The sequence below is a fragment of the Pelobates fuscus genome, chromosome 3, assembly GCF_036172605.1.
Source record: "Pelobates fuscus isolate aPelFus1 chromosome 3, aPelFus1.pri, whole genome shotgun sequence".
Taxonomy (NCBI): domain Eukaryota; kingdom Metazoa; phylum Chordata; class Amphibia; order Anura; family Pelobatidae; genus Pelobates; species Pelobates fuscus.
In genome coordinates this window covers 179,803,200-179,829,754 of record NC_086319.1, presented here as the reverse complement: position 1 = coordinate 179,829,754, position 26,555 = coordinate 179,803,200, and the positions used below count along the sequence as shown (strand labels likewise).

The window sequence follows — 26,555 nt, the reverse complement described above, 5'->3', positions numbered from 1 at the left end:
CCACACGGACGAACTACCTCACTATGTCAGGAGCTTACTGGCCTTCATCCTGCCTCACGCAGTAGCAAATAAATTGACGGCTGAGGGGACCTATCGCCTACCTGGACCTGGACTCAGGTGCCTATCAGTACACGACAAAATACTAATCATGTCAGCAACTAAAGGCAAAACACCCCTACACTTTGAAGAGGCTACGCTAACGTTTTACCAAGATCTAACGAAGGCAACCCTCATCTGGCGCAAAACATTTCAACCGGTAACAAGCCAACTAAGAGCAATGAACATAAGCTACAGGTGGGGAATGAATGGATCCTTGATGGTGACCCGAAAAGGAAGCTTGCACACACTTACCTCAATGGAAGACACAACACCATTCCTGACAGCACTGGGCCTGGAGCGCCTGCCGGCCAACACACCTCCAAGCACCTCCACTCCCACCTGGAACCCAGACCACACAGCAACCTTCGTCCCGAGGACCGAGAGCACACGAGCGATGGACCCAGGAACAAGCTCAAGAGTCGACCCAACATAGGGCACTGGAATCCATGCCTAGGACCCACCTGTCAGGCCCACCGCTCCCAAGCCCCTCAAGAGACTAAGTGTTCAGTTGCATAACGTTAACACCTCCTTTTGAGCTTTCCCTTTCTCTCTTTCCCCCGTATAATTTTGCTCACCACAACCGATAGAGCCAATGCCAGCAACACGGCGCAACACGACACAGCCCGGGGATAGGAACACACGTAGGACATTAACTTTCCCACAACAGGGACCAATCACCCCCCTCCCCACAAAAACACAAACTCACGGGCTATCTAGGACACCACCACTCCACATCCCCCTTCTCCCCCCCCTCTACCCCCCCCCCCCGCTACTCCCATGGTCAGGAGTACCAACTCGTAGTGCATAGATCCAAACAGGGCACAACACGAATACTGGCCACCGAATGGCCACCACCTTAAAAACCAACCTAAGAAGGTCACACTCCCTCTATGCACTCGCTGCTGCCTCATCTAACAAGCGCAAACACGCACACATGCCGAGATTTTTTGGGTGTTTCAGGTATATATTTTCTCATCTCTTATATGTAGTTACAACTACATTGCCTCTTTGACTTCACGGCTTCCCTCATGAGAGTTAAATGCTACTTTATATCTAATTTATAATACCCTGCCTATCATATATATATCAAGCTTTCAATTTTGCTTTGAGCAGACTTATTGCTGGCAAATGACATTAAGCATTTAATATCTCATCAAGCACAATTGCTCTTTTTACTGTGGGGAATTTGTATTAGTAATTAAGATAATACATTTTTTATCCCATCATACCAACTACTTTTTAGGGACAAGCTTTAGATTATATACAGTGGACCATGTTCAACAAATATGTTCAATTATAAAGCTGTGTCTCACTTTAGACACATTTTAAATACCAGAAGAACAGTTCCCTATCCCCTTTCAAACTTTACACACACACACAAAAAAAACTTACAAAGGTACATACAAGTGCTGCTGGGGCCAATTTATACTACATACAAGATTCAATGCACTCATTCACTAAACAGCAATTTTAAGACTCACAGAATATAAGTTTATTAAAAATAACCTAATCTAGGCAAAATGGTTTTAGTTACAGTATATGATCATATATTGCATAAGGTCGCCCCAGTCTGCCACCACGTTAATGTACCCCATTCTTGGCAGGTCCTACTCTAGCATCCTAATGCCTGCTCTTATGAGATTAATCCACTTACTTGGGGAATATTTCTTTTTATTTATGCTAAATATGCAAATTGAATCCACAATTTTAAAACCCATACACAAAGTTAAAAAACATTTTGAATCAATGTAGCTACTTCATAAGCTTACAGCAACCACATCATATTGTATGTATTTGCTTGACGAATAGCCTCACTTGTACTTTTGCATGAATGAAGCTACTAGCAGCAGCATTGCACAGGTTCCTTTAACCCCTTAAGGACACATGACGTGTGTGACATGTCATGATTCCCTTTTATTCCAGAAGCTTGGTCCTTAACCCCTTAAGGACCAAACTTCTGGAATAAAAGGGAATCATGACATGTCATGTGTCCTTAAGGGGTTAAAAAGCAATGACATTCCAAAGACGTCTGCTCCTTGTTATGTGATTTATATAGTCTCATAGAATTTGCAGGCATTTAGCTAAAAGTGATTTTTACAAATCACTGTCTGTAAATATAGACTGACAAGAGACATGAAGGTGCTTTGATTGTCTCCTTTAATTCCAATGAGCATTTTCCACATTGTTTTCATATATGTTATGCAGCATTAAAAAGGACATAGATTTCTATTTACAGAATTAAAAAAAAAAAAAAAAAAAATTGCAGAAAAACAAAATACATTATTTAGGCACAACCTTTATTTTTAATTCTCACCACGATTCACAGTTCAAGTGGTCGAAGATCTTCACACAATTCTGAAAAGAATATTAAAAATACAACAAAAAAAACCAAACACAAAAAAAAAAAAAAAACACATTGGCTGATAACAGAACATGACATTGCACGCCGACTGAGCATTCTGCAGTAAAATTACGCATAAAAATATACAGTAAATATATGCTGTATATAAAGAGCGCAAGCAAGCTAATTTTCAAAGTATATATATTTAAAAAAACAAACATCTCATCAACGCTGGTCAGAACAGTCCATATTCTATAAATATCCCCACTGGAACTGGACCTTCATATTCAATGACACTAGTAAAAGAAGTCCTGGTTTACATAACAATTGTATAAGGAGTGTTCAAATGGATTTTTAAACTATGAAAGATCAAATGTCACGGGGCAGTCTGTGTAGGAAAAAAACAAAAAACATGTAGTGTTCCTGAGGTTAAGATTTTTTTTTTTTACGCTATAAGGCACTAACATCTGCAGAAAATAGGACTAAAACGTGATCACAATTAAAATAAAATGTGATTTTAAGTCTTACAATAATAAATTACAAGCAAAAAAAAAAAAAATTCCAAGAAAGGTGCACAAAACTAGTCAAGCAGCAACTAAAAAGAAAATATAGGCAGAGAAAAAACTATTGCTCCTAATGCACGGACTAACCAAATTTTATTGTATTACAAACATAAATTGAAAAAAAAAAATTTCAATTTGTAGCTACAAGAATTGAAATTGTTGGACACCTATAAAAATACAGCTCAAGTGACCCTTAAAATGCAGCCTTTTTTTAATATTTTTTTTTTCAACTTTTTGGATTCACCCACAATTTCATTGGTTCTGAAGCGGAGGAATATAAAAAAAAAAAAAAAAAAACCTTTCCTAGTTAGGATTCATTTCTACTCATTTATGCATGTGCTAATCTGACCTATGTCTTACAGTCAAACAGAAAAAAAAGAGCAATTAGATGCAGCCAGCCGGGACTACATTATGGTGCAGAACAGTAATATGAATCAAAAACCACACAATCCCACACACTCACAAATGCACATAGCAGATCTAACAAATTGCATTTTGCAACTGAATATTGAAACTAGGTTGTTTTTTCCCCCACCTTCATACACATGATTTGGTTTGGAGTATTACAATGTAACAAATGAACTGCAGTATGAATGAACCTTCATAGTCTGAGATCATGGCTTTTCTTCTGTGATTTCATGTGCTTACACCAACAGCCACAACAGCATTATTAATATAAAAGTCTTATGTAGTGTGGCTGTTGCTCAACTAGTCCCAGAAGTCAAATATCACGGCTGGGGTTAGCTCTCACTTAGAAAGAAAATAAGAGTTCTTGAATCAGTCAGACTTGTCTTTCTTTTTTCCGCTCACTTTACTGGAGACAACAGATCCCATGGCAGCAACACTACCAGTGACAGCAGACACTCCACCTTTGACAATTCCAACACCTATACTAGGTACAGATGTGACCGCTGTTTTGGTCACTTCATAACTTTTTCCTCCGATCCAGGCGACACCTCCTATGGTGGCTCCAACAGCTCCTTTGGTGATGCTGAAAATGCCACCTGTTACACGGGAAATCATACCAGGTTGCTGCTGAGGATGATCTTTGACATTATCTAGAGAAAAGATAAACATGGTTAAACAATCGTTTAAGAGAAATCTTTATATATAATGTTTTTGTGCCTATAGTGTCCCTTTAAACTAAATGTAGAGGCCCTAAATTTGAACAAAAATAAACGAACAAACTTTTTGTGTGTGAAAAAATACACATTCTCTATGTCATACCAACGTAAGGTGATTAGATGATGGGACTCAACTTACAAAAACACTATAACCATGTATGCTCCTGGCATAGGTTATGGTATAAGCCGGGGTTCTTAAATTCCAGTCTCCTTTATAAAAAAATTAAATTACAGTACTCTGCACAAATAATTGCAGCTACAAGCCAAACCCCTACTGGGCATTTGCACAACACTCCATTAGTTACAGTAAAAGGGTCAGGACTGACTAAAGAATTGTTGGCTATAACTCCCTACAAGCACTGGGAATTAGCAGTACATGTACTTCCACACAGATAAACCACTCAAGGTTTATGTGCTTTATGTGTTAGCATATGTTCATGTTAATAGTAGTTTACTACAGTACAGATTTCAATTAAAATTGGCACTTTTATAAATCATTGCAAAAATGCCTCATCGGCTGTCTGACAGTCAGGGAGATTATCTTCCGCTAGCTCCACAAAGAGAATATAAGTGACAGGTGTGCTCTGCTAGAGCGTGTCTACATTCTCCCCATGTCTGTGGACTCCAGGCTTGCTTTATGAGAAGTCTTTAAATTGGAAAACTGCGCCCAAGTTCGCAGCTCAAAAATCTGTATTTTGTTTTGTCATGTACATAATGAATTGTCTATTGCATAACACAATATAAAAATTAATCTTAGTCCTTCAGTGTTGCTTAAAACAGACCTATCTTCTATTACTAAATATGTATAGTGTTTGCTCTGTGAATGTGATCAAGACTCTAAAATGTCCTCATAGCATAGAGTAAGATAATATTGTTCAGTCTGAAGAAGAAAAAAAAAAAAAATTATATATATATATATATATATATATATATATATATATATATATATATATATATATATATATATATATATATATATATATATGGAGAGTTTGTCAGAGGTAGAAAAAAAAAATAGTACCGCTGTAACTAAGGATACCAATAAACAACACAGCAGTTACTGGGATAAAGGACCATAGGAAAATGGAATTGTAATGCATCTTAATTAACTTAGCAATGTCACTGAACAGGCTACAAATTATTCGGTTTTCTAAACTTTTGGAATGCAAGCAAAACACTAATGCTAAGAACATCAAAGACTGTCTCAAGTGTGCACCTGCTATTCTGTTCCAAACTCCTTTTCTCTGACAATATTTCAGTTGATAGTTTGCCTCAAGCGTCTTTTCATATGTAATTTCTCATGTACAGTAGGGAAAAAATTAAAAGATAAAAACCTTCAATCTATACCTGCATCTGCCACATCAAGAACAAAAGTTTGGGGTGCACACTTCACTGAATTGTAAAACAAAAATGTCAGACCTTCAATAAAAAGAAGTAAATCGGTCAGCATAGTTTTAATTGCTGAAAGGCCCCATCATATTTCACAGACTGCAATGATATTTAATAGGATTTCAAACTAATTACTGGAACAGAAATATAGCATTGCATTAAACATGTGTAGAATCATGAATAAACACAATTTTACTAAAAACTTGAAAATAAATACATACACACAAACGTTTGGTTTGCATAGGTTAAGAGGGCACTTTGCATACTTGTGAAAGTTTGGCTTAATAGACCTTGGAAATAGTTTTTTTTTTTTCCCCAGTCTAGTATAATATTTCAGGTAAACCCTCCCAGTTCAGGTGCTGACTCTACTACTAGGAGCTCCTCATTCTCATCCATGGATCATGTTTCCTTATCACCTAGGCATATATAATTTGGCCTCAAACTCCAGATTCACTCATCAGATGTAGTGGACGGAACTACTTAAAAAGCTTTTTGCTTAAAAAAATGGTTAACGTTTCTTATTAAATAAATATCAGAATAAGTTACTTAAGAATGAGAGGTCCGAACAACATCTCTTAAAATATAGATACAACCATGGCTGTGCGAAGAAAATTGTATGTATGTATCCATGTATATATGTAAATGGAATAACATTTATTTAGAAAAAACACAAGGCTGGAAAGATGAAGTTCAGCTTCATAAATACAAGAAGGAGCTGATCTTAGGATCTAAAATATAGTAATTAATGTAATATATATATGTTTTGTATGTCTAAAAAGTGCAAAAAACAAAACAAAGAATGCATAAACAAATAAATAATAAAATAAAAAAACACTTTTTGCATATTGTTACCCTTAAAACATGGGTTGTCCAACCTTTTCGCTTCCTCAAGCCACATTGAGCGAAGAGTAATTTGTCTTGAACCACACATAAAATTTATAAAACATTTAATAAAACTTTAAAAGCCCCTTTCTTAATTTGGATATTTAATTTATTTAGTAGATAACTCCCTTGTGTGGGGAGCTATCTAGTAAACACACACACAAAATCACAAACACAGACCCATACACACAATCATATAAAAACACACACACACACACACACACACACACACAGACATACAAATAATCACACACATACACAATCACAAACACAAAAATCACATTCAGTAAATAGGAGGTCCACCCAGCCTCCCTAGCTTGCTCTGGGAGGACTGGAGTGGATCGTCTCCTTGGTGGCCACTGGTTACTGCTGTGATGGGATCACTGCTCTTCCTGCACAGGTCCCTCGCGTGCCCAGTAATGATGCTGATGGCAGGATTACATAGCTCAGCTGCCAGCTCACTGCAGGCCGAGCGAGGTAGCTGTGCAGAAAGATCACAGTAAGTAATCTGCTCCCTGACCTTCCTCGCCACCAATCAGTTCAGACAGCAACTGGGCCCCCATGACAACGGTTCCTGCAGGTTGGGCATTCCTGACTTAAAGGGACACTTTAGCTTAATGCAGTGGTTCTGGTGTCTATAGCTTGTCCCTGCAGATATTTTAATGTAAAATCTGCCTTTTCATGGAGATACTGACCATTCTCCATAGAGATGTATTGATTCAATGCATCTCTAGGAGGTGATCCTGATTGGTGCAGTGCTGCATTTTACCGCGGCATATGCAATAGCCTCACAATGCTTTCTGGGAAAGCACTGGATTGGCTGAGATCATAAAAATTGATGACCTCAGCAATGAATGCAGGGCACTTAGGGAGAAAAGGTATGTAAAATACATTTTAAATCCACAGAGAGGGAGGCCCAGATACCTAACCGTTTACTCCAGCACTATAGAACTATTATAATACACGTTTATATTCTGAACACTATGGTTTTCTTTAAGGATCCATAACACAATAATCAGAGAGAGCTCTGCACTGTAAATGAATCCCTCTAATTTTATTCTGGGGTTTGAGTGTTAGTGAGAATTAGTGTTCCAACTGTTCAGAGGTTTCAAGATTAGACATAGGTCCAACAAATCCATCTAAACTGTAAAAACATAATTAGTCAGGTTCAAGGGCATCAGAGGGTGTGAGGGGGACTGACCTAGCCTAGAGCCCCAAGTGGGTACCTGAAAAGCCCTGGGTCTCCAAAGCAGAAGTTAGAATTATTAGCCCTGGGAATCAGGGCTATATACACTTAGTTTTTCACTGAAGTTCCGGCACGCCAATATTGCTTGCCGTCCATGTAGAAACTTTGTTTACTTACATTACTTTGTGGCAGCGCTGTGAGCTGGCTGAGCTGTCTCCTAGATCAGTGTGGCAGAATCCCCCTCTGTATCTCATTATCTGCATGCTGTAGCTGGCCACCCGAAGGGCTAAACAGGCATCAAGCACACAGAGCCCCTGATGTAGGAGTTGGCAGCCGGAGGAGTGGAGCCATCGCATACTGCAACACACACACACACACACACACACACACACACACTGCATTCCCTATCTCAGGGGTAGGCAACCATAAATTGGGGTGTATATGTTGCCTTTTTTTGCTTTGTGTTATTGAGGAGTGCTGCAGTTGCTTTGTAGCGTTACATTTGTGTGCATGTGGACTATTATATTGTACAGTGCCCTCCTGTAGTACTGGCAACCTTGACAATATGAGAAAAGAATGCTGTGGAAATTTGTTTTACACTTAATATGGTGGCAGTACCAGTGGGTTTGTATCCTCTTGATGGACAAGCCAACTGTCCATAAATAAAAATTAAATAAAAAATTAAATAGTCCACCTTTAAAACCCCAGACTTGCCTCAGGATAGTCAGTAAATGAGGGAAAAAAAAAAAAAAGACTAATAGGCCACATCATGCTCAATATAAAATGTATTATCAAAAGGGGGAGGGAATCATACTGCCACTATATTAAGGGGGGGGGGGGAAAAATCGTTTTTTCCTGGTATACAGTGGCAGTACCAGTGGGATTTAAGAAGATCCCTGGAACATTAAAATGGTGGGACAAGAAGATGTCTAGCCAACAGTGATTGATGAATGTATGAAAAGAGGACCATGTTGTTGCTTTGCAGATGTGTCACGACTGCTAGTGTGGTCCAGCACGCAGAAACTATGTAAACATATACATAGACAAGAAAAGGAAAATAAAAGGACAGAGCGTAAACCGGACCTTAGAATGGCCGGACTAATACGCTAGAGACAGAGAATGGTCAAAGGGAAAGCCGAGGTCAAGGAAGCCAGAAAATACACAATACCGTTTACACAAGCCAAGTCAGGGAAACCAGAATTCAGAATAACCAGGGAAAAGCCAAGATCAGGATACCAGGAAATCAGATTCACAAATATAAAGCACTCTCAGGAAACAAGGAACAGGAAACCACGACAGGGCAAGGTACTGGAGTGAGCTAGGGATTTAAATATCCCTCTCAAAGGTCTGATTGGTCAGAGGGAAACCTCTGACCCCAAAACATGCGTGCGCGTTGACGTTGTGACGTCACGCGCACGCCAGTATAAACTTCGGGGCGGAGTTAAGTGCGACCACGCGGTCAGCGCCATTTTGGATCCGGGCGCTACGGTCGGAGGATGTGGAGAAGCAGCTGTCGGATCGTCGATGAGCAGGTAAGCTTGTGCCGTCGGCTAGACTGTGCCGGTCGTGCACAGCTTTGCCACGCGGCGAGCCGGCAACTGCAACAAGATGTCTTCAGGAGAGGCGTTGGATTTTCCACCCCATGAAGTGGACATGACTCTGGTTGAGTGTGTCCTAATGAAGGAAGGTAATTGAACATCGTGCAATTCAGAAGACAACTTGATGGTGTCCATTAACCACCTCGCCAGAGTGGGTTTAGATGCTCCCTTACCCTTCTTTTTTCCCCTGAAAATTAATAAACAGTTGATCTGAGGATCTAAATTCTGCTGAACGGGATAAGTAAATCAGAAGAGCTCTGCGAACATCTAGGTTATGCCACTTCCGTTCTTGATCCGAACTACAGAATAATGGAAGCACCAGAGATTCATTAAGAGATTTTCTTGAAATAATTTTCTGTAAAAAAGAAGGCTTAGTATGCAGCACAACCTTGTCCTGATGGAAAATCGTGAATTCCGATGAAGTGTAAAGGGCTTGGATCTCCTCAATGTCGCAAACTTTTGCAGAAAAAAAAATGGCTTTAAACCTTTAAAGTAGAGACACAGACCGTTTTCAAAGCCTTTTTGCAGAAACTGAAGAATTGTCTTGACAGAGGGACAGCAATGAAAGCAATTATGCTGAACACACCAATGGAGAAATTTGTTCCAAATCCTCAAATAGATAGTAGACGTGGAAGCTCTGGTGGAGTTTAGAATAGTGTGAAACCGGTTATCTGTAATGCAATGGTAATCCTAAAGAACCAGGGCAACAGCCAGGCCATCAATCTGAACAAGCAAATAGATTTTTTCCAGGAGTTGATCGGAGAATGGAAGCTCCCAGTAGTCCAGTGCCATAAGTCGCAATGCCGAGAAATAGCTCCGGTTTGGCTAATATGGGAGGACAGCAATCACTCAAGGTTGTTCTGCATTGATCTTCTGCAAAGTTTTCAGGATCATTGGAATAGTAGGAAAAAGGCATGCCAGACTGAAACGCCAGGGGATCAACATGCTGTCCAGAACCTGAGGGTTGTCCTGTCTGAATAGTGAAGCAAACTCCTGCACTTTTTTGTTCCATCTCCATGTCATTAGATCTATTACCGGCAGGCCGAATCTTTTCACTATTTCTGAGAAGACTTTGTTTGTGACCATTTGTTCCCGCTGAGGTAGTCTGCTACCACATTTTGTTCACCTTTTATGTGAACCCGCTGAATAGGTGCCTTTGTGACTACATCATAATCTCCCCACAAGGAACGTGCAAGCCTCTGATAGTTGATATATGCTACCGTCGTGCTATTGTCCAACTGTATCTTTACGGCCTTGTTCAGAATCCATTGTTTAAAGTTTACTAGGGCATACCAAACTGCTTTGTGTTCTTTGTAAATTAGGGGGAAAAAAAAAAAAAAAAAAAAAAGTGTTTTCTTTCTTCCGGATTCCAGTCGTCCAGATATGGGAGTAAAGAAACACCCATTTCCCTAAATCTTGCAGTTAACGGCGTAAGATTTTGGTAAACATTATTGGGGCTGATGCGAGCCCTAAGGGAGGGACCTTGAATTGGAAGTGATGGATTCTGGAACCGGAGTGAACTGCAAACCTTAGACACGTCCTTATTGTAATCGCAATGGGAACGTGAAGATAGGCATCCTTTAGGTCTAAAGTTGCAATAAAATTCTGTTTGTTCAATAAGTGACAGAGTGAATTGTGTCCATCTGGATTTTCTGGTATGGAATATACTTGTTGATATTCTTTAGGTCCTGACAGACTGATCTGCCTTTGGTACCAGGAAGAATCTGGAATATACCCCTTTTTCTTCCTGACGTCTTGCCACTCTCTGTCCCACCCTTTTTTAACAGTGCCATAGCTTCTGACCAAATGGCTTCCTTTTTCTTTTGAGATGGGTAAGAGGACAGAAGAAAACAAGGTTTCAGAGTTTATGAGAATTTGATTTTGTAGCCCTTTCTTATGACCCCCAGAATCCATGGGTTTGAGGTTGATTCTTCCCATGCCTTGTAAAAAAGTTGTATCCGTCCACCTACTTTGGTGTCAGAACCGCTTATTTTTGTCTAGTTTGCTAGAGTTTCTGTCTTGAAACTTGTAGTCTTTTGTTAGTGGTCAAAAAAAAAGGAAGTTTACCCTGGACCAGTTAAGGAATTTCTGCATATCTTGTGGCTTAGATTTCTCCAAATCTTCAGAAGTGCAGCTATTGCACATTTTCTTTTTGCATCCAGCATCCATCAGAGAGTGGAGTAGCGCAGAAAACTGACAGATGGCTTTAAGGAAAAGATAAAACATCATACCTTAAAGACCTCTGAACCGTGTGGGTGGGCTGGTGACACAGTAATTCCTTCTCCAGACAACAAGCATGGGTTTGCCCTGAAGGTTTGCACAGCTTTAATAGTCACCATTTTTTGAATTTGGCGCAAAAATTTCAAGTTCTGAATTGCGCATGTAGCGCATTTGGAACTCTGGTAGAACGCAAGGCCACCCGGGCGTGCTTTCCACCGCCGTGCACCAGCTCCGAACTTGCAATTCCGTTGGCAGACCACCCGGGACCGCCTCTTACCCATTGCCAGTCTCCACGCGGCATAAGAAGGCAGATTCTCCTGCTTGCTCTGTAACTAGGACGCAGAGCGTGGCACTCCGCTCACCTTCCAGGGAGCTATCGGCCCGATCCCCCCCAGACAGCAGCCTGTGCGCCTCACCAGACTTCCAATAACAGTCAGCGTGTCCATCCCGAATGGGACAAGAAAGAATACGGACGGTCCTGGGGTAAATCCAGGGTTTTAATGGGGAAGGAGGAAGGGCTATTTTAATTTATTTATTGACAGTCGGCTTGTCCATCAAGAGGATACAAACCAGCTGGTTGCCACTATATGCCAGGAAAAATGTCTTTACCGTTTAACCTTTTGTTTAAAAATAAATACAACAAACTGTAAACACAGCAAAGGTTTATAAAAAAAAAAAAAAAAAAGATATTTTTTTTTTTTTTTTTTTACATTGTGTTAACTATCCACAGACTTCAGTTGGAAGGTGTTTTTCCCCACCATACCTTTTTTGTTTTTTGCTTCGCAAGTACAGCCAAGCCTCACTAGCCAGCCAGCAACCAACCTCATGCTGATGATTTGCATTAACAATGAAACAGCTGTCCATGAGTGGTTCACTGGCTTTGCATCTTTTCCGAAGTGGTGTTTCAAAGCTGTTGTATACAGCAAACACAGACTCAAAGGAATCCATGTTTAAAATCGAATGAGGCAAAAATGCTATTCTTTGTTGAACTAATTTGCATATGTCCACCCAGAATCCTTTGCGGTAGTAACATCACTGTAAATTTGTGATTACTGTGGGAAAAGTCTTATGGCTTGACTGGTGTGCAGATTTTTGTTTAACATTGTATTAACTATTCACAGACATTAAGATGGAATAGGTTTTCAATCACAAATTTTGACTATGGCAGTCTTGAGTGCTGTGCATGGCACAAGTGTCTGACCCCTTACTTATCTCATACTACATCCACAACACACACACTATATCACTAGCAAAAACACACAGTAAAATAATCTGCTCTGCACAAGCACTCACACTACAAAAACACAGACCTATCAGCAATGCACTGACAAGTGCCCAAAGACACCCGAGTGTGCCAAAAGTTGGGGGTTGGTTTTATGACTCACGTCTCAATCTGGTAGACTATTTCTCTGAATTGCGTATAATGTTTGGTTTATTCTTTAGCCTTATCACTTGGTTGTTTGGCTTTTTTTTTTGGTATATATTGCATTGTATTGTAAAATAAAGCTGACTTTGCACCTCCCTGCATATGACTTGCACAGCCTTCTATAAACACTTCCTGTAAAGAGAGCCCTATTTAGGCTTTCTTTATTGCACGTTCTGTTTAATTAAGATTTTCTTATCCCCTGCTATGTTAATAGCTTGCTAGACCCTGCAAGAGCCTCCTGTATGTGATTAAAAGTTCAATTTAGAGATTGAGATCCAATTATTTAAGGTAAATTACATCTGTTTGAAAGTGAAACCAGTTGTTTTTTTCATGCAGGCTCTGTCAATCATAACCAGGGGAGGTGTGGCTATGGCTGCATAAGCAGAAACCAAGTGATTTAACTCATAAATGGCAGTGAATTGAGCAGTGAAATTGAAGGGGAATGGTGCCGAAGGTTGCCTATGCCTGATCTATATACACTAAAACTGCTTTATTTAGCTAAAGTAATTTAGGTGACTATAGTGTCCCTTTAAACACACACAGCAAAAATGTCAATTAAGTTATCTGGGTGCTATGTCCCTGTTGTTTTAACCCTGATGTGAAAACATTGCAGAAATGGCAACTGGTTTAAATGCCTCCAGTGCTGAAATAGAGTAAAACGTTGCTATTTCAATCAGATGGCTTCATAGAGATCATCGGTTAGGCGCAACACAGTGTTTTGATGTGCATTTGCACTAGCCTCCCAATGTTTTCAGATGTGAATACATTGGATTGGCTGACACCATCAATCTTGATAATCTCCGCTAAGGTGGAAGGCCAACAGGACAAAGTGCTGGAAGGCAAGCACATCTAACCTTTAAAGCCCTCAACTCTAACAATCAAATGAATACATAATAAAACAATAAATAGTCTGTTAGGATTCATATTTTATTTTATAAAAGTCAAATAAAACTTTGTAGGAAAAAAAAAAGTGTGAATGCTAAAAATTATTACCTTCTGGTGCCTCATCTCGCAGATAAGATGGGACCTCTTCTTCAGTTTTTTCGGTCTGATTCATTATTCCTAAAAAAAAAAAATATATATTTTCAATATAATATTAAAATTATGAATGCTGGGTAAATTAAAGAAGGGGAAAACATGAAAGCTGACAACTGCAAGCAGCAAAACATGTAATTACACAGCAATACAGAAGGTATAATCCCTCAGGAGACAAAGAACAGATCCTATCATCAACTGCTGTATGGCCTGTAAAAAAAGCAACACCGTCATAGACCATTTAAAGAAGACTTCGCCAAGTAAATAACAGCTGCAAATAGTATTTAAAATGTTCACATTTTCCATTGTACAAATTATTTATAGAGCCACGTAAAACACACGATGGGGACAAGATCAGTATATAAATCTTGAGCAAATTAGCACTTTCCTTGCAGACATCACTGGGGTGCTGGGTATATGTTGGCACACATACACATACCTGCCAAAACTAGGACAGTGGAGGGGTGGAATGTTTTAAGAATACAATACAGAATTGCTTTCATGGGCCGATACACCCTGCATTATCTGAGGATTGTCACTGGTGTCCTTCATAGCAAGGTAATGGTAGGAGAAGCTTACCTACAACAGTAGGTAAGCTATAAATGAAGTCACCACCACATATTTAAAACAAAAATTGGGACTTCATGGCAAATAAAATTATTTCATACAATTACCTATAATGTGTAAATGGATTTTGCCTACTACATTTTAGCCAATATAACTCACATGACAAGTAATCTTTAAATAAACATTATTAAAGAAAACTCTCTCACAGTGTCTTCCGCACAGCTCATTTTAAAGGTCAGTATATAAATGTAAAAGTAAAACAAGATTATTATTGAGGAGGGTTATTCACCAAAAGATAGAAACTGCAAATGTTAAGCCCAAGTAGCCAAGACAGCCTAAAATTTGCAGTTCCTCACGGTTTAGTTTAAAACCGTAATGTGAATTTACACAGCTAAGCATAAATACTGCATTGTCCATTTTGCAACGGTAATAAGAAAGCATTTATGATAAAAATATAATTAAAGGGAATATGGCTAAATGCATAAAACTACCAGTCTCATGTGAAATGGAAAAAAATAAACAGATCACACAAAAACTGACATCCAAATGTATATGTGCCTTAAACTAAATAGAGCCAGGATATAGAGATTTTATATATATATATATATATATATATATATATATATATATATATATATAATGTTCTCTCACAGAAGTTGTATGTCACAGAAGCTTCAAGATAACCAAGATGGCTGCTGTCCCCAGCAAATACTTTCAACATAGTAAATATTGGTATGTAGATGGTTAATGGAGTCAGTTATCAGCACTTTTCCCTCCCCCTGGCAACGTTTGCAAGTATGAAAGATGTACTGAAAGATATTGTCATGTTTGAACTCTTGCTCATCCAAGGGTAAAAAAAAAAAATATCCATCTAAAAAGTCACAAGAGGAAACCAGATTTAGATATGGTAAAATGTGCAAAACAGGTACAAAGAGCAATCGAAATTGCCACCTGTATTTTTCAGTTCAGACAATATCAGCTTTCTGATAAAAAAAAAAAAAAGGCCAGCAGATGTTAAACATCATATAAATTAAAAACAAACCAAACAAGAAAAATAATAGCAGGACTACACATAAGGATATCAAGGGCGAGCTATTTATAAGCTAGTGTTGGTGTACATCCACCGAGTTGTGCATATATTACAGCGAAAGTTTGGAACCTTTGCTCAATCCATAGGAGAGCATTTGTTTAAACTGCTAATTTACGGAGATTTGCATAACCCCTCTGCAGAACATATATATTTGCTTGTAATCTGGCAGTATCTTTTTTTTTTTTTTTAAATCAACAGATTTTAACTCTCTCAAAAAAGTGCTGTGCAGATGTATTTATAATCTTTAATCAACGGATGACTGCATACGCGTTTCCAAGAAGTTTAATAGTGTGTACTTTCATAAGATATGGTTTTTGTGTCTGATGAGAGAGAGAATAAAAATATGGGCTGAACAAAAGGTCTGTAACAAGGAGGGAGGAGACCTGGTTGTTCTCAAGCATAGGGGAGGCTTTCTTCAATCCAGTGACGTGGCAAAGGCTTAACCTGATCCTCTTCTCAAAATTCTGCCACGCTTTACTTCAACCTTAAAAACATCATCCCTGGGAAGAAGGATGAATACAATGTTGCAACGTAATCCAAATATAAATCCCTGCACAATCAAGTAGATTGCAAGCCTCGTCCAAGTCGATTAAACAGATAGAAAAAGAGAGCATGTTTTAACAATGCATGGAGTTTTTAATACTGAAAACAGCGCACACAGGTGAAGATGGGGAGTACATAACCCCAGGGTTAACTAGTTAGTTGCTATAGCAGTCACACAATATCCCATGTGTACAGTTTACTTATGCCACAGAGAAGTAAAATGACGCTGGGAATGAAGCCAAAAAGGGGCCCATGTCCTAACTTTCCTAGGAGCTTTAAAATCCATCTCCAGTGATAAAAAAAACCAAAAAAAAAAAAAAAAAAACACTCAATTGGCTCCCCACAACAAAACCACCTTGTACAAACTGAAGTATTACTCATTCTGAAAAACAACACCCCATCAATAAAGAGAACCTTACTAACCAACTAATGCAGAGAGTTAAAGGGAACTGATGATACTTCTTAACTATATATCCTGATTTATGCCAATAGCCAGTTCAACTACCAGAGGTGCATTTTTCACCTCTTACACCTTTAATTACAAGATATACTAAATATAATAAAACAAAATAATATATATACACAGTTGATGCAATCTATGATATCTAAATGTTCTAGATTAGAATACACTATATACACACACACACTATAGCCCCTATCTGGCTGTAATGACCCCCAGCACACAGTGCCCATACACACAGCCAGGTTACCCAGACACCCTCCCCCGCCGCCATTCCTCCATGCTGACACCCACCGGCTGCAGGTATCCCCAGGCTCCAGTCGCTGCACTGCAATCCGCACAGAGCTCCCTCACGCTGCCAGTCGCTGCACTAGGCTGGTCACAGAGCTCCCTCGCTGGCTGGCTCCCTGGCTGTAGGCTCTCTAGCACTGTCCGGCCGCTGCAGACGTGGCGCCTGACGCATCCTCCAGCACAGCCAATGGGGAGCCTGCGAGCGGACAGCCAATGAGATCCCAGCTTCGCCTGTGACGTGGAGGTGCCCAGATGTTCTGGAAGCACCGTTAGGTCTGTGGCTTGTGGTGCTCCCTGCCTGACTGATGGCACAGGGCTGGGTGTAACCTCTGCCACCACGGGCCAGGCTGGGCACCGTCACCCCCATCCTGCTCAACAGTCAGCACAGCTGGCAGCATAGAGTGGGGTCATGGTCCTTAGGTGATAGATAGGCAGCCATTAGTAATCAGTTACCTGGACTGACAATCCCATCACACCCAGCCAGTGTGAGAATGATGGTGCCCAATGGGTGGCAGGAATGGGGCTCGGTGTCAGAGCTGGTAGTAAACTCTGGCTGGAGGTTTGCAGTTCTTTCTGATTTCTGTGAGTGGCTGGGGATGTTAGGAGTTACAGCAGGTGCAGTGTCAGGGTGGGGCAGTGTGGTCACTTTGATAGACAGTGTGAGAAATTCTGGGTTGAGATTTGAGGGTAGGCAAGTGTTTATGGTTAGAGTAAAGTTAGACTTTGAGATGTATGGTATAGATTTTGCCATTGCTTCCCTTCTACAATTCATAATTCACAGCTACCACAATATTTTAGACCAGTGATGGAGAATTTATGGCCCATGTGCATACCTCCAAAGTGTCCATTCCTCTCTTCCTGTTTGCTATCTGAGTGTCACTTTATTTTAGGAGCTCCGTTTTGTTGGTGTGTCTGAGTTTATAACAGAGCTCCACAGCGAGAATAGTCACAGTAGTGTGTCTTTAAACTACGATAAATTTGTTTAGAATTGTAGCGGAACACCTGAAAACCCGACTGGTTACCTCCCCACTTTCTCTTCCTTCAGCTGAACAGGAACCATTTGGGATATAAAGAGACCCAACACACAGTTCTGGAGGTACAACAAACTTTATTGGCCACACACAGCTTTTAAGCATAAGCCCATGCAAGGAGGGTAACACACAGCATACAATGCCCCCTCCCAGAGTCCCCCCCTCTCTGGGAACCTAATGCAGAAAATGGCTTTGTACCTTTGTCTCCAAACACAGGGTTTCCCACATCCAGGTTCAGGAGGATCTTCAACCCATGAGCCTCTATACCTGGGGGACCAAGCGCAAGAAAAAAGGACCGTTGCTTTGTCTCCCAGGCACAGAGAGCCTGCCCACGGGAAAAGAGCTGGTCTCTTCATCCCAGCGGGCACCACAAAGCCCGCAAAACTCGCAGGTGCCCCAGAAGTGTCCACACCAACCTCAGGGACTCTCACAATGACCCATGTCACAAACTGCCTCCGTTCGCAGGGTCCCTGTGTGGGAACCAGACAAGGCCCGTTCGCCTATACGAAATGGCGGCCACCCAGGGTAGCATTCATTAATTACTTCCCTTGCGGTTTTCACACTTATGTTGCGAGTGTTTACTCTTCTGTAGTGATGTACCGAACTGTTCGCTGGCGAATAGTTCCTGGCGAACATAGCGTGTTCGCGTTCGCCACCGCGGGCGAACACATGCGCGGTTCGATCCGCCCCCTATTCGTCATCATTGAGCAAACTTTGACCCTGTGCATTACGGTCAGCAGACACATTCCAGCAAATTAGCAGCAGACCCTCCCTTCCAGACCCTCCCACCTCCCTCCCAGCATCCATTTTAGATTCATTCTGAAGCTGCATTGTTAGTGAGAGGAGGGAAAGTGTAGCTGCTGCTCATTAGATAGGGAAATTGATAGCTAGGCTAGGGTATTCAGTGTCCACTACAGTCCTGAAGGACTCATCTGATCTCTGCTGTTAGAACAGCACCCCAAAAAGCCCTTTTTAGGGCTAGAACATCAGTCTGCTTTTTTTTTTTTCTGTGTAATGTAATTGCATGCCTGCCTGCCAGCTTCTGTGTCAGGCTCAGTGGATACTGTGCTTATTTGCCCAGTGCCACCACTCATATCTGGTTTTGATACCGGAGAAACTGACGGCAGCCAAGCACAGAGAGATGGACACAGGTTTCTTCAGGAAGGAAGAGATTTTTTATTCGGTTCACCGATCGGGACTCAGAGGGACTAATGTCACCAAAATACAACAAGTTCTGAGCCCCGGACAATAGTGTAGGCTCCTTATATAAGCATGTAACTCCTCCCATAAGTAGCTCCACCCACACATTCTCTTACCCAATCAAACGAACAAGAACTAACTTCCTGTTTGACCGCATGGCTTGCCCAGCACAATGGAGGAGGGGAATACTACATCCGGTATTCTCGCACATGCTCCGTACACTACTGATCGTATCTTTGCCACGTGCAACCAACCGACCGATACACCAGTATATGCACGTACACATGCCACGTGGTAATCTCGGCCTACTAAATTTATTTTTACCGAGATTCCACCACATTCCCCCCTTTGATGCCTTTGATATTTTCACAATTACGGAGGCATCACTTAACCTTAGTTTGCATATACCTCAGGTTGCCATGAACCAGACCAGACTTTGCGACTAATGACGTGAATCCCTCAACATTCTTCTTCCTGCACAAGTTCCCCCGTGATTTAGAGCCTCATATCTTTATATGGCCATTATCTGTGCAGCAGCCTTTCTGTCTGCTATATTTTCTATAATGCCCTGCACAGACCTAACTACCAAAGGAACAAGACATGGTAGGAGAAGACACAGCATTAAGATTAGCATGACTCCACCTACCAATGCCTTAAGTCCTCCAAACTGCTCATACCAATTACCAAACCAACTACTTGGATTATACCCTTTCCATACCTGGGTAGGCACATGCGCTAGTTTAACCATATGGCTAGTAAGCTCAGCTATTGCTTGCCCTTCATCATCTATTTGAAGACAGCAATTGCTTAGGTTAAACTTCCCACATACACCTCCCTCTACTGCCAATAGATAATCCAAGGCTAATCTATTTTGGTAAACGGCTGTCCTCATCCTAGTATTATGCTTCGCTAGGAGATTGAGCGCTTGTGATGTCTCATTGGTAATTATCTCAACCACTGCCTGTAACCTTATAATGCGGTTGAGCATATATATTGGGGTTCTATATCCAAAAGTACCATCTTCTGCCCAAGTGGCTGGCCCATAATAATCTATAATACGCTGGGGAGGCCATTCATTATCTTCCTAGGTACCTATCTCTAGGGGTCCCCTTTTCTTCCTATGATTCACATCATATACTTTAACTCCCAAAGTCTCTCCTGTTTCAATAGGCAACAAGAAGAAGGATGGTTTGAGCATACCTAACACACATGCCCCTTCCCAGTCCTGTGGTAACTCCGAATAGGCCTTCTTACCACAGATCCAGTACAAATTTGCTGGGGCTTTCCAACTAGATGTGATAGATAGATCAAACCACACGTCCTTTAAATTGGCATAATTTGCAAACGGGTTAGGTGGTTCTGAGACATTTGAAGCCGACCACCAGGTTGTATTCTTTGTATTATCATCATAAGCTTTTTGCCCTAGACAAGTTATTTCTCCTACAGATGTGTTAAACATTATTCCTTTTCTTGCTATGCAAACATAACCTATGATGGAGGTCTTTAATCGCCACTCAGATTTACCTCTAACACTCATTTGATAATCGGCTTGTGAAGATATTATTTGTTCAACTGTCTCAGAACCGGACATTACCTCCTTTGCTTCCCAGGGCCATTGGTCTCCCATGTTAGTACCTCCACATACATAGCAGTTGGTCACATTAAGACTACCAGCAATACTTTCAGCTAAATCTATAAACAGGTTTTTAGCATTATGGGGGATCTTATTTTCTACACTCATCTCTTCATAAAAAGAATGGAAAACCTGATGAGTTTGGGATGCTACGGTATCGGTCTCTATCCCTATAAATATTATTGTCCCAGGATCTAAGCCCGTCCCATATATCTGGAACCCAAATAAGTTACCAACCCTATCTAAAAATTGTTCAGGATTATTAATAAGTATATGGACTGGGTTACACTCCATAGACTTACAATACGGTTTGGTAGGCAACTTAGTAACAATCATATCCTTATCTACTGTCTGTCCCCAAGTTGCCCACCCCACACAAGACCAATATGGGCAATAATTATAATCCCTATCTGGGCATTTTGGACTTACGTACTTATTTTTACTACTGGGACAAATATACTTATCGTTAGACCCATACGTTCTCTCCCATTTAAGATCCCCACATACATTCCACGGCTTTCTACCACTTGATATCGCTTTACATGCATCAAATAGCAGAACACCCGAAGAATGTACGGTTTCTAATACTGTTTTATTTATTAGGGTCCCCTGTGGATCTCCATTCCGGAGGGTCAACCAAATCGTACGGGGTTGATACTCTGGATTGAAGCACTTAGGGTCTCCTACTTCTAAATGGCATACACTATATTCTATACCTAAGTATCTACACCTAGACACATATCCTTTACACTCATATTGTGAATGCCAAATTAGGGTCTGGGAAATATGATTACCTGTTATAGTAGTCTTAATGCAAACCTCACAGCTAGGTGTGTCGGTACCTCTACCTTCCTGAATATTTAAAAACACAAAAATACACATTATCAAAAACACTTCTTTCGACGTCTTCATCCTCAGTCTTCGTCCGTGCGATGGCACCTCAGCTTCCAGGATGTAAGGGCTGCAAGGAATGGAGTTCTGCTCTACCCTTCACAGAGGTCCCTTCGAGACACCCTGGCTATGACACGTGGGTAAGTGGTCAGGCTTTATTATGGCCGTCAAAACACTCACTTACTGATCTCTTTAAATACAATTGTAATCCCAATATCTCCTCGTCACTCCGACTGAGTCGTGCGCTTTAACCGGATCTTGCAGGGATTCTCTGGATCTGGTGTAGCTTGCCAAGAATTTACTGCTGCTGGTTTAACCCTGGAGTGATGAATCCACGTAGTCACTTCAGCCACCTTTATTGCTGTAGGGGTAGACAAAAGAACAACATAAGGACCCCTCCACTTAGGCCCTAACGGTATACTGTTCCACTCTTTAATCCACACTTGATCTCCTGGATGATAGCTATGAACAGGGGGATAAATATTCACAGGTAATCTATCTTGTACCCATTTCTGTACCTCCTCCATAGTTTTACCCAACTCCACAACCTGCTGCCGGGTAATTCCTTCTCCCAACTGACTCAAATCCCCCCTTAAGTTACCAAGTACGGGAGGTGGACGCCCATACATGATTTCAAAAGGTGAGAGACCCATCCTTCTGGTAGGTGTACTACGAATACGTAACAGAGCTATAGGCAAAAGAACATTCCACTTAAGCTGAGTCTCTTGACACATCTTTGCCAACTGGTTCTTAATAGTTCTATTCATTCTTTCTACTTTACCAGAGCTCTGAGGTCTATATGCCGTATGAAGCTTCCACTTAATACCAAGCATATGAGTCAGTTGGTGTAGGCACTGATGAGCAACGGCTGGACCATTATCCGATCCTATAGAGCATGGTAGTCCATATCGGGGTATTATTTCTCGTAACAGGAATCATACAACTTCTCCTGCTTTCTCTGTACGAGTAGGACATGCTTCTACCCAGCCTGAATAGGTACACACAACTACTAGTAGGTAGCGATGTCCACCGGATTTAGGCATTACTGTATAGTCTATTTGAAGATCGGACATAGGGAGTCCCCCCATATACTGGACTCCCGGTGGTTTCACTGGTCCTTGCCTTGCGTTGTTCTTAGCACATATTACACATCTTCGTACAATGGCTTGAGTCAAGTTGGACAATCTTGGTATGTAGAAATGTTTTCTGAGAGATTCTTCCATACTATCTCTTCCAGAATGTGTCCTGTTGTGATAGTTCTGGACAATTTCTACAGCTAGTGATGCTGGAATGACTATTCTTCCATCTTCTAACTGATATCATTTGTTCTCCAGGTACTTCCCAGCTTCAGTCTTTAACCACTCTTCTTCTTGAGCTGTATAAACTGGAGTCCATTGAGACAGTGGAGTTGGTATAAGTGCAGCTATATGTTCCACATATTCCTGCCTTCCTGATTCAGCGGCACGCTTAGCTGCATTATCTGCCATCCGATTTCCTTTGGTTACATCACCATCTCCTTTCAGATGCGCCCAACAATGTATAATACCAACTTCTTTTGGTTCCCACACGGCTTCCAGTAGTTGTAATATTTCAGCTGCGTACTTAATTTCTTTACCATCTGAATTCAATAGTCCTCTTTCTTTATACAAAGCTCCGTGGGCATGAGTGGTTAAAAATGCATACTTGGAGTCCGTGTAGATGTTCACTCTTAAACCTTCAGCCAATTGTAACGCTCGTGTTAGTGCAATTAGTTCTGCCTTCTGTGCCGATGTTCCTTTTGACAATGGCCGTGCTTCTATCACCTTGTCTATGGTTGTTACTGCATATCCTGCATAGCGAATCCCTTCTTTCACATAACTACTGCCGTCCGTATAGTACTGGACATCAGGGTTCTGGATGGGAAAGTCACGAAGATCTGGTCTACTTGAAAATACTTCATCCATCACCTCCAGGCAATCATGTTGACTTTCAGTAGGTTGTGGCAAAAGGGTAGCTGGATTTAAGGTGTTAACAGTCTCTAAATGCACTCTTGGGTTTTCACACAACATAGCTTGATACTTAGTCATGCGGCTGTTACTAAACCAATGATTGCCTTTATAGTCTAGCAACGTCTGTACTGCGTGCGGGACTCGCACATAGAGTTCTTGACCCAGAGTTAGTTTATCGGCTTCAGCTACCAGCAGGGCAGCGGCAGCTACGGCTCTTAGACAAGGTGGAAGACCACTGGCCACTGCATCCAGTTGTTTTGACATATATGCAACAGGTCTTTGCCATGATCCCAAGTACTGTGTCAATACTCCCACAGCCATTCTTCTTTGCTCGTGTACATATAAGTAGAATGGACGTGTATGATCAGGTAGACCTAATGCTGGGGCACTCATCAAAGCCTTCTTCACATCTTCAAATGCCTTTTGCTGTTCAGGTGTCCACAGGAAGGGATCGTGTTCTGTACCTTTTATAGCTGCATAAAGAGGTTTCGCCAATATCGCATAACTGGGAATCCATATCCTACAGAAGCCTGCTGCCCCCAAGAATTCCCGCACTTGTCTTCTATTCTTGGGTATTGGTATTTGGCATACAGCTTCTTTTCTCTCTGGCCCCATTATTCTTTGACCTTCAGAGATATGGAATCCCAGATACTTGACAGTTGGCTGACACAACTGAGCTTTCTTCCTGGACACCTTGTATCCTGCCTTCCAGAGAATGTGTAGTAGATCATGTGTTGCTTGCTGACATATTTCTCTAGTAACTGCTGCTATCAACAAATCATCTACATATTGCAATAGTACACACTCTCCTGGGATGGACTTGAAATCCAGTAAGTCTTGACTTAGAGCTGATCCAAATAGGGTAGGTGAATTTTTAAACCCTTGGGGCAGTCTTGTCCAAGTCATCTGGCGTTTCGCGCCCATTACAGCCAGGGCCGTCTTTAAGGAGGGGCAAACGGGGCAGCTGCCCTGGGCCCAGTTACTCATGGGGGGTCCAAAGCAGCTGCCCCGTGGGCCCCGCTGCCTGCAATAAAATTTGTTGTTTTTTTTAAATATATCCCTACCTAATGGGCCCGCGGTGCTAGTATTGCGGCTGCACCGGGGCCCGCACACTAAGGGGGCCCACCGGGTGGCCCATACCCTTAGGGCCACCCAGTGAGCATGTTCCAGCAGGGGTCCGGTTGGCGCTGTGGCCCTTTAACAGCGCGACCGGGCCCTTGCTTAACGGCTGCATGGGAGGAAGTGACGTCCGCAAATCACTTCCTCCCACCTCACAGACATCGGGGCCGCGCAGGAGGCTGCTGAGCCAGCATCCAGTGAGGAGGGGGAGCAGACCCCCAACTCCCAACTACCCCAGCCAGCACACTGGACCCCAGGGAAGGAAGCCTCTTTCAAAGGTAGGAAACTGAAGAGTGTCTGTCTGTGTGTGTCTGTGTGTCAGTATGTCTGTGTGTGTGTGTGTCAGTATGTATGTCTGTGTGTGTCAGTATGTATGTCTGTGTGTGTCAGTATGTATGTCTGTGTGTGTCAGTATGTATGTCTGTGTGTGTCAGTATGTCTGTCTGTGTGTGTCAGTATGTCTGTCTGTGTGTATCAGTATTTATGTGTGTCTTTCAGTATGTCTGTCTGTGTGTCAGTATGTATGTATGTGTGTGTGTCAGTATGTCTGTGTGTGTTGAATGCAACACCGCTACCCCACACTGCCACTGTCACAACTCACCGCCACTGTCACCCCACAATGTCACTGTCACCCCACACCGCCACTGTCACCCCACACTGCCACAGTTTCACATAAAGTAAAATATAAGGGGAGTTGGAGGCTTTCCATGTTAATGCATTCTTTGCTGTGTTATAAATGGTTTGTTTTTCTGACAATCAGATGAGAAACACGGAATTACCAAGCCAGGAAACGGGGTAAACTGAGAATAAATTGCAAAGTTTAGGCTGAAATACCCAGACCGCGTAAAAATTCTATATCTCAGTTACATAATTGAGTGTGTCAGTATGTATGTCTTTGTGTGTGTCAGTATGTCTTTGTGTGTGTCAGTATGTCTTTGTGTGTGTCAGTATGTATGTGTGTGTGTCAGTATGTCTTTGTGTGTGTCAGTATGTATGTGTGTGTGTCAGTATGTATGTATGTCTGTGTGTGTGTCAGTATGTATGTATGTCTGTGTGTGTGTCACTATGTATGTGTCAGTCAGTATATGTCTGTGTGTGTGTCAGTATGTCTGTGAGTGTGTCAGTATGTATGTGTCAGTCAGTATATGTCTGTGTGTCAGTTTGTATGTCTCTGTGTGTGTCAGTATGTATGTCTGTGTGTATGTCAGAATGTCTGTGTGTGTCTGTATGTATGTCTGTCACAGTGTCAGTATGTCTGTCACAGTGTCTGTGTGTGTGTGTATCTGTATGTTGTCAGTATGCATGTATCTGTGTGTGTGCCAGTGTGTATACCTGTGCATGTATCTGTATGTAGCCAATGTGTGTATCTGCAGGTGTGTCAGTGTTTGTATCTGCATTTGTCATGTTATGTATCTGTGTGTCTGTATGTTGTCATTGTGTGTGTCTGTGTATCTGTATGTTGTCAGTGTATCTGCGTATGTGTCAGTGTGTGCATCTGTGTGCATGTGTGCCAGGTTGTGTGTCTGTATGTGTGTGTGTCAGTGTGTGTAAATGTGTCTGTATAGCTGCATCTGTATGATTGTGTATATCTGTGTATCTGCAAGTGTTTCTGTGTGTGTATGTGTATCACAGTGTGTGTGTGTTTGTGACAGTGCATGTGTATTTGTGCATACATCTCAGCATTCAACACTACACGCAAATACACACCTGCATTCAAATTTCAACACTACATATAAACACACCTCCTTTTTTAAACAACAAAATTATATATAAACACACCAGTGTATTCATAAACCAACACTACACATAAATGCATACTTGCATTTAAATGCCATCTCCACATACAAACACACCCCTACATTCACACAAACATACTCCA

General features: G+C 41.4%; 1 protein-coding gene across 2 annotated transcripts; it reads right to left on the bottom strand.

Annotated features, from left to right (window-relative positions):
• Positions 1-2,362: 2,362 nt before the first annotated feature.
• Positions 2,363-16,985, bottom strand: TMEM263 (transmembrane protein 263). 2 transcript variants are annotated; one of them, XM_063445362.1, is made up of 3 exons: positions 16,818-16,985; positions 13,822-13,890; positions 2,363-4,061 (listed from the first exon to the last, which is right to left on the bottom strand). In XM_063445362.1, exons 2-3 carry the CDS (start codon positions 13,883-13,885, stop codon positions 3,781-3,783), a joined length of 345 nt encoding a protein of 114 aa, XP_063301432.1. In that variant the 5' UTR covers positions 13,886-13,890; positions 16,818-16,985; the 3' UTR covers positions 2,363-3,780. The 2 variants fall into 2 exon arrangements, with proteins under 2 accessions (XP_063301432.1, XP_063301433.1); XM_063445363.1 differs by having other exon boundaries at positions 13,822-13,891; positions 16,836-16,985.
• Positions 16,986-26,555: the final 9,570 nt, after the last annotated feature.

Coding starts and splice junctions, on each gene's coding strand:
- TMEM263 (XM_063445362.1), bottom strand. CDS start 13,885: ATGAATCAGACCGAAAAAACTGAAGAAGAGGTCCCATCTTATCTGCGA. Junction 4,062..13,821: donor GCGAGATGAGGCACCAGAAG/GTAATAATTTTT, acceptor TCTTTTCTCTAG/ATAATGTCAAAGATCATCCT.